General features: G+C 53.7%; 1 protein-coding gene across 1 annotated transcript; it reads right to left on the bottom strand.

The window, feature by feature from the left end:
* Positions 1-865: 865 nt before the first annotated feature.
* BCKDK (branched chain ketoacid dehydrogenase kinase) lies at positions 866-5,132 on the bottom strand. Its single transcript, XM_008594282.1, has 12 exons — positions 4,977-5,132; positions 4,054-4,421; positions 3,859-3,927; positions 3,654-3,764; positions 3,323-3,370; positions 3,123-3,242; positions 2,940-3,038; positions 2,674-2,747; positions 2,215-2,343; positions 2,046-2,135; positions 1,407-1,565; positions 866-1,316 (listed from the first exon to the last, which is right to left on the bottom strand). Exons 2-12 carry the CDS (start codon positions 4,246-4,248, stop codon positions 1,172-1,174), a joined length of 1,239 nt encoding a protein of 412 aa, XP_008592504.1. The 5' UTR covers positions 4,249-4,421; positions 4,977-5,132; the 3' UTR covers positions 866-1,171.
* Between the last annotated feature and the right edge of the window lie 3,219 nt (positions 5,133-8,351).

Below are 8,351 nucleotides of genomic sequence, written 5' to 3'. Positions count from 1 at the left end.
CACCATTATTCCTATGTGGTCTCCTATCCAAGTACCAACCCAGCCTGACCTGCTTAGCATTCAGAGTGGTATGGCCAGAGACCAGTGGGAACGCTCATTCTTGAACCCCTGAGACACCATGTGAAAAGTCCAACTACCCTGAGACCAACATTTTGGAGGCCACAAGTAGGCACTTTGGTTGACAGTCCCAGCTGAGCCCATTCTTCGGCCAGCTCAGTCCAGATGCCCAACTTTCAAGTCACCTCCAGCCATGAAAGTCACCGGAGCTGAGGCCCCAGGCATCCCAGAGCAGGGAAGACACAGCTCCTCAGTGCCCCGTCCAAATTCCTGAGCCATAGAATTTGCAAGCATGCGTGGTCATCTCATGCCACTTGGTTTTTTTTTTTTTTTTAAAAGATGACCGGTAAGGGGATCTTAACCCTTGACTTGGTGTTGTCAGCACCACGCTCACCCGATGAGCTAACCGGCCATCCCAATATAGGATCTGAACCCGCGGCCTTGGTGTTATCAGCACCGCACTCTCCCAAGTGAGCCACGGGCCAGCCCATGCCACTTGGTTTTGGAGTGAGAGCTAACTGGAGCACCATCCTTGACTCCTCTGGGAAAACTTCAGTGCTTCATCTTTTTTTTTTTATTGTTTAGGACCCAGAAACATTTGGTAAATGAGATGAATGAAAGGTCTTTGCATAGCTACCAAAGTCACTGCCACTCCCCTTAAATCAAACATGCAAGAGACTTGAAGCCAGTTCTCCTCCTGGTCTGCCAGGCTGTCGGGAGAGTTAAAGAGACTAGGACATGAGCCAGTTAAACCCAAGGGCCCAGGGAACCTGAATGGGGGCAGACACAAAAGCTCACTAGCCCTCCCTGCACACGGGGCCCAAGAGGGCATTCAAAATGTGAACTTTAATAATAAACAACAGGTCAAGATGGGGGTTTACCAGGAACGAGAATGATGGAGCCTCAGGGGTCCCCACTTCCTCCCCTCCATGGCCTGGAGGCAAGGAAGCAGTGGACCCTATTGAGGAGGGACGGTGCCCAGCTCCATTTAAGTCCATCTGTCTGAGGCCCTAAGACCCAAGATGCAGCAGCGGGTGCAGGAGAGTGCCACTCTGCCTGACCCAGAAGGAATGTGGCCCAGGCTGGGCAGGTGTGCAGGCCAGATGCTGTGGGGTCAGATTCGGAAGCTTTCCTCCCGGCCATCAATGTGGCGGAGCCGCAGGTAGACATCTGTGCCAATGCCCTGCAGGGACTGCAGCTGCAGGGAACCACCGAGGTACTCTGCGTAGGCCCGTGATGTGGGCAACCCGAAGCCAAAGCTGGGGGTGGGCAGGGGAACAGGACGGGGCTTCAGAGGCTTGAGTCTCCTGGGCCCCCCACCCCTCCATCCTGGCCAGGTGGGGCCTCACCCATGCATGGGTCCTGACTGGCCACCACTGTGCATGTCCAGGTGGCCAAAGAGGGGGCTGATGCGGGGGTCCTGGGTGCTGGCCTCCGCTGTAGTGAAGTGGTAGTCCATGACCCGATCCAGGTCTTTGTGGGCAATTCCTCCACCTCGGTCCGAAATCCTGGCAGGATGTCACCAACACCGGCGTGACTCAGCTTTGGTGGGAGTATCACCACCTCCCAAGCAGACTGTGCCAAGTCTGCCTTCCTGTCCCTTCCACCCAAGGGTGGGATGTGCTCTACCTAGACCCCTGGACCTTGTTTGTGTTAGCTACATTCCTCCATCCTCACCTCTGCCTGGGCCACTGACTGCTTATACCTTCTCACAGGATTTGACAAATATTCTCGAACAGCATAATAGACTAATTACTCCTGTTTCCCATTTTCCTCAGTTGCTGACAGAGGCAGTGCGCTGGGGCCTGCAGTTGGCCCCAGATCCATAATATCCAGCTCATGGCAATCTCAGTACCACAGCACATCTTATCTAGGACTAGGGACCAAATCCCAGAGTGGGGCAGGTACTGGCTTGAGGTCCTACAGCAAGTCAGAAACAGTGCTGGGAACCCCCATCCACCTCAGCCCAACTCCCACTCAGGCCAGACCTGATGACGAGATCAATATCGTTGTTGGCGATGGTGATGACCACATCTGGGACATTGTAGGGAGTGTCTAGGTGACTTTCCATTGTGGCTCTATGCAGAAGAAAAAGATCAGTAGGTGGTGGCACCCCAGTTCCTGTCTGCTCCCCACCCAACATATCCAGCAGCTCACCTCATGGCATTCTTGAGCAGCTCGGGTAGGATGTAGTCCAGTGGCATAGGAATGAAGGGGAAACGGGCAGCCACGTGTCCATTGATGCGGACTCGGGGAGCATTGCCATACTTGTGCTCACACAGTCGTCTGTGGATAGGAGCAAGGGTTCAGACAGGTGCCCCTAGACCTGTGCTTCTCAATTGGAGGCAATTCTACTGCCCTAGGGACATTTGGCAATGTCCAGAGACATTTTTGCTTGTCACAACTGGGAGGTACTACTGGCATCAAGTGAGTAGAAGCCCAGGATCCTGCTAAACATCCTAACACACACAGGACAGCCCTCTACCACAAAGAATTATCTGGCTCAAAACGTTAATAGTGCCAAGGTTGAGAAGCCCTGCCCTAGACTATGCCCCAGGCATGCCCCAAGCCTTCCCTGCTCCAAGACATCCACCCCATTAGCCATTCTAGCCTCACCTGGCAAAGTCCACCCATTTTTCAATAATCTTCTTTGGTGAGAGACGAGTGCAGATGATGCCAACAAAGTCGGGCTGGCAGGAGAAAGAGGGTCAGGACTAGCAACACCTGTTTCCCTCCCAACCCCTGCCAAATGCTTGCAACATCTGGACTGCCAAAGCCTCTCCCCCAGGCCCTTGGCCCAGGTCCCCAGCACAAGGGGGCACCTAGCTCAGTCTCCTGTGCCCCACTTATTCCCTGGAGGGTATCAGGTTCCACAGCTCCACCTTGTCTTCATGAAGTGCCAGGTGATGGGTGGCCAACATGCGAATCCCAAGCCTCGAAGTCAGCGTCTTGTCTAAAAAGTAGCGGACAAGCTTTTCATCCTGTAAAGAGTGGGGCCTCAGAAACCCTGTGCCTCTTCCCAGCCTCCCCCAACAGGCCTGGGCCCCCACTTTGCCGCCCCTGACCTCTATGTGCTTTCGGCTCTCACGCAGACCCTCAGCTAAGAGGGTCACCACATCCTTGTGGTCATCCAGCAGCTGTCGCACCAGCTGGCAGTATTGGGTCTCCTCTGCCTGGTCCTTAATCTGCAGGTCACAGAGTCATGAACACAGGTGGTCCAACCCTAATCTCTCAGCCCCTCACCCTGCTAGGGCCCAGCACTCACTGGAGGAAAGTCTGTCAGCTTCTGGAAGGCACGGATGTACAGCTCATGCTGCAAGGAAAAGGTGTGGGAATTCACAGGGCTGCCATGGGCACTGGGTAGGGAGCAGCTACTCGTGCCTGTCTGTGGGGATCACCACCCAACCCAATTCACATGGTTCAAACCTCCAGTGTGACCTTGAGCCTCCATGAACATGCAGCCTTTGCCTCTGAAGGCTTGGGGCTGAGTCCTGTATGGCCCTGACACCTTTAGGCAACCAAGTCTCTCCCACTCTGAACTCCCCATGTGTCCCCTGGGCAGTGGGAACACTGATCTAAGGTCCTCTCTACCTTACCACGTGCAGTATGGTGGGGTTGCAGCCGATGATGAAAGGAAGGCTGCGGAAGCCCTTGATGCGGTGAGCTATCCTCACTGGCAGCTCTTGGTGCAGGTACCGGGCACTTTTCTAGAAGAAAAGAGGAGGGGTGGCACGGCCAGGGCCTGAGTGGCTGAACTGGAGCTCCAGGCGCCAAGGGGAAAATAGGGGGCAAGAATCTTACCAGAAGGTGGCTTCCGTCCTGAGAGCGGCCAGAATAGAGCATCATGGTCGGAGTGAGCCGGACTGAGGGCTGAAGGGGCAGATGGGCCTTGAGCATGGAATCTCCAACGCCCCGCCCCTGCCACCTTAGCCCCGCCCTTTCCCTGGACTCCCACTCCCACTTGCGACCCCTGGGCTCACCGCCCCAGCCGCGCACCTTCTCTGCTGCCACGTCTATGGCCGACTGGTTGTAAAAGGAGGTGACAGTCTTGGAGCGCTCCCGTGCCATCTCCACACGGTGTGTATCGGTGACTGATGTCGAACGGGCCCGGAGCGAGAGTGCGGGCCCCAAGAGGGGCCGCAGCGGGGGCCCGCCCCGGGGACCGTTCCCCAGCGCCGACACCAGTATCATCGTCCTGCTCCTTTGTTGGACTGAGCGGCCACTAGGGCTGAGGACCCGACAGACGGAGGCAATCCCAAAATGGGGAAAGGGGTGTGTAGGTGGGCAGGGGCTCTTCTCTGACTTCAGGGGCGAGAGCCCGTCGAGGATGCTGACAAGCTCAGCCCCCGGAGAGCAGCTCCCATCTACCGGGGTGGGGGAAGGGGAAGTTGTAAGGGTCCGAATCCAGACAACCCGCACCACCTCTCCCACCTGGGCACCGGTATCTTCAGACTTGGGCAATCTCTGCCCACCCGTCAACTTCCTTCCTCAACACACACAGGCCGAGCCTGGACAACCTTGCGTTCTGGAGCTTCCTCAACCCGAGGCTCTAGTTGGTGGTCTGGGGGGGAGATCCTCACACCCATCCGGCCCGAAAACCTCGCCCCAGCTCCCTCTGGTCCTGGGCACCCTGGCTCAGGGGGCGGGGCTGACCCCCACCCAGAGCCTTCAGACCCAGGCTGCGAGAGTCTGGCCTGCGTACGTCCGACACACAGCACCGCGCCCGAGAGCCGCTGTATCGAGGCTGCGGCCCGGAGTCTCCATCTGAGCTCCCCCCCCGTGGGTCACTTGGTTCATCCGGATCCCCCCATATGGCAGATGCCAGCCCCCCGTCCGCGCGCGCTCCCGCGCAATGGTGGTGGCAGCGGACGCGCGCTGCCCAGCCCCCGGGCAGGGTCTGCGCCGATTGCTCCACTTACCGCGGAGCCAGGGCCCGGGTCCGAGCGGAACGGCCAGTACGCTGGACCCGCCGGCCTAGACCAGCCGCCTGCGCCCTCCGCCGCTGTGACGCCGCGCGGGCTCTGCGCGCGATGCCTCCTGGGAGCTGTAGTTTGGCGCCGAGGACTCGCGACCCGTCTTGGACGGAACCCTCTGGCTGTAGTGACTGGGGGTGGGGGGGATGAGAGACCAAAGGCAGACAGGCCACTGAGAAAGCAATTACTTTATGCAGGTAGGAGGTGCTGGGAGAGAGACTTTCCAGTGTGTGTGTGTGTACTATAAATGAAGTGTTCGGTGAAGCAGGTGACATCTCTGGAGGCTGTCTTTAAACTTGGACGTGGGATCCTTCACCATGGCTGGCCTGCCTGACGAATTGGGGGAAGGTCTGCATAGGCCATGGGAAAAGAGGTCCCTGAGTCTCTGGATTTCCTCGTTGCTCCCCACCCCCACACCGCTCCTACCCCTTCTTTTCTTTTTTTTTTTTTTAAAGATGACCGGTAAGGGGATTTTAACCCTTGACTTGGTGTTGTCAGCACCACGCTCAGCCAGTGAGCGAACCGGCCATCCCTATGTGGGATCCGAACCCGCAGCCTTGGTGTTATCAGCACCGCACTCTCCCGAGTGAGCCACGGGCCGGCCCCTACCCCTTCTTTTCTAACATCCCGTCAACTCACTGGAGTGAAGCCAGGAGGCGGCCTAGGCGCGGATGCAGGCACGGCTCGAGCTCTTGGAAAAAGGGAAAGGGAAGGGTGCTCCTGGCGGGAGCACAGCCTGCGCAGGAAGCACAGGACTCGGGGTGCTTGTTGTGCGCCAGAGCTCGGCGCTCACGTGGCCGCGGAGTGGACAGGAGCCGAGGAGACCGCGGGTGACGACCTCACCCCATTTGACCCGCCGCGCTTGACCAGCTCGGCCTGAACTCGCTGCTCCCCCCTGGCGGCAAAGGTTGGACGTGCACCCCGCAGGCCCCTTTCAGAACGTTGTATAGAGAGCTTACCGCTGGTCACGCAGTCGTCTAAGTGCTTAAATGTGTTAATTTCATCTTTATAACAATCCCATGGTGTTGGTATTATCTTAATTTTACAGATGCAAAAACAGAAAGATTAAAACACTTCTTCCCCCTTCTTTTCTCTCTGTCCTCACCCCCCACACTCTGCTCCAGCCATACAGGCCCCTCTGCTGTTCACTGAACCTACTAGATACTTCCATCTCAGGGCCTCTCACTGGCTGTTCTCTCTGCCTGGAACACCCTTCCCCTAGATATCCACATAGTTTGCTCCTTCACCTCTTTCAAGCTTTTGCTGAAATGTCAGCTGAATGAAGCCCTTCCTTTCCATCCTATTTAAAATTGAAATCACCTCCATTTCCTTCACTCTGCTCTACTTTTAATTTTATCCATAGCATTCATCACCGATAATATACTATATACTTTACATATTTATTATATTAGTTGTTCACTTTTTCCTTCTTTTCTACAATGTAAGCCAAAAATACGAATATTTGTCTGTTTTATTGATTTATCCCAAGTCCCTAACACAATCCCTGGCACATAACAAACATTAGTGAAGTAAATGGAGGAAATATTGGGCTTTATTCTAGGAGCTATTGAAATGGGATGCTATTGAGAGGCAGAGAGTGACAAAACTACATATTTATTTTGTAAAGGATCACTGACTGCTGTGTGGAGAATGGGTCTTGGGGTGAGGGACAAGTCTATTTGGAAGACCAGTAAGGAGTGATAATGATTTGGACTATGGTAGTGGTCTGCATAGATTATGGGGAGTGAGAGTGAGAGAGTAGTCTGGGAGGGGTGGCTTGCATGGATGGAGTGGCCATCCCTAAAATGGGAAACCCCAGAGGAAGAATAAGTTTGGAAAAGATAAGGATTTCAGTTTGGGGTGTGTTGTATTGATAGGTCTGTGAGACATCCAGATGATGACATCCAGGAGGTGGTTCTTACTATGGGGTTTGGAGCCCAGGAGAGAGATCTGGGCTCAGGTCGGAGCTTGGAAGTCGTGACCTGTAGGTAGTAAGGAGATAATATTGCCCCACATGGCAGATTGTATTTTCCAAAGATGGCCCATCCCACTTGAACTTCTTCTTCTTTTTTTTTTTTTTAAGATGACATACAGGGATCTTAACCCTTGACTTGGTGTTATCAGCACCACGCTCTCCCTGTGAGTGAACCGGCCATCTCTATATAGGGATCCGAACCCATGGCCTTGGTGCTATCAGCACCACACTCTCCCAAGTGAGCCACAGGCCGGCCCTCTACATGAACTTCTTACAATACGACTTGGACACTTCTTACATCAAGAGGTGAGGGTCTGTGTTTCTTCCCCTTGGAACTGGCAGGCTGTGATTATAGTGGAAGGGATGTAAAATGACTTCTGAGGCTAGATCATGAAAGATGATGCAGCTTCCATCTGGCTCCCTGGAGTACATATGCTGGAGCCTTGAGCTGCCAAATGAGCAGTCTGACTGCCCTGTATTAATTATCTATTGCTGTGTAACAAATTATCTCCAAAACATAGCATCTTAAAACAACAAACATTATCTCACACAGTTTCATTTGGTCAGGAATCTGGAAGCAGTTTAGCTGTTGATTCTAGCTCAGGATCTCTTATGAGGTGCAATCAAGATGTTGGCCAACACTAGTCATCTGAAGGCTTGACTGATGCTCGAGAATCCACTTCCAAGGTAACTCTTACATGCCCGGCAAGTTAATGCTGGTTGTTAGCAGGAGGCCTCAGTTCCTCACTAAGTGGACCTCTCCCTAGGGCTGCTTGGGTGCCTTCATAAAACATGGCAGCTGGCTTCCCCTAGAATGAGTAATCTAAGAGGGAGCAAGATGGAAGCCACAATATCTTTACAACTTAGCCTCAAAAGTCATACACCGTCATTCTGCATTATCCTATTGCGTCAGTTCAGCCCTGTTCATTATGGAGAGAGACTACACAATGGTGTGAACATCAAGATGTGGAAATCACTGAGGACCATTTTGGAAGCTTGCTATTGTAGCCCTGCGGCTGCCATGCTCTGAGGAAGCCCAAACTACTCCAAGTGGGGACTAAATGGATAGGTCCGGAGACTACATGAAGAGAGATGCCAAGGTTATCCCTCAGATGCTTCAGCCTCTCATTCTTCCAGCTTCAGCCACCATCTGACAGCAATTGCATGAGCCAGAACCGCCCAGCCAAATTCTCTTCCCAAATCCTAACTCATAAAAATTGTGAGAAAATAAAATAGTTGTTATTGTTTTAAACCATTACTTTGTGGTGATTCTCATCTCCTGGTATCCATACGATTGTGTACTCTCTTGACACTAAATAGGGCTGAATTGACCCAATATGATAATG

Source organism: Galeopterus variegatus, unplaced genomic scaffold (genome assembly GCF_000696425.1).
Source record: "Galeopterus variegatus unplaced genomic scaffold, G_variegatus-3.0.2 Scaffold162, whole genome shotgun sequence".
NCBI classification, from domain to species: domain Eukaryota; kingdom Metazoa; phylum Chordata; class Mammalia; order Dermoptera; family Cynocephalidae; genus Galeopterus; species Galeopterus variegatus.
The sequence above is the reverse complement of the archived record's forward strand: the minus strand, read 5'-3'. Positions and strand labels throughout refer to the sequence as shown.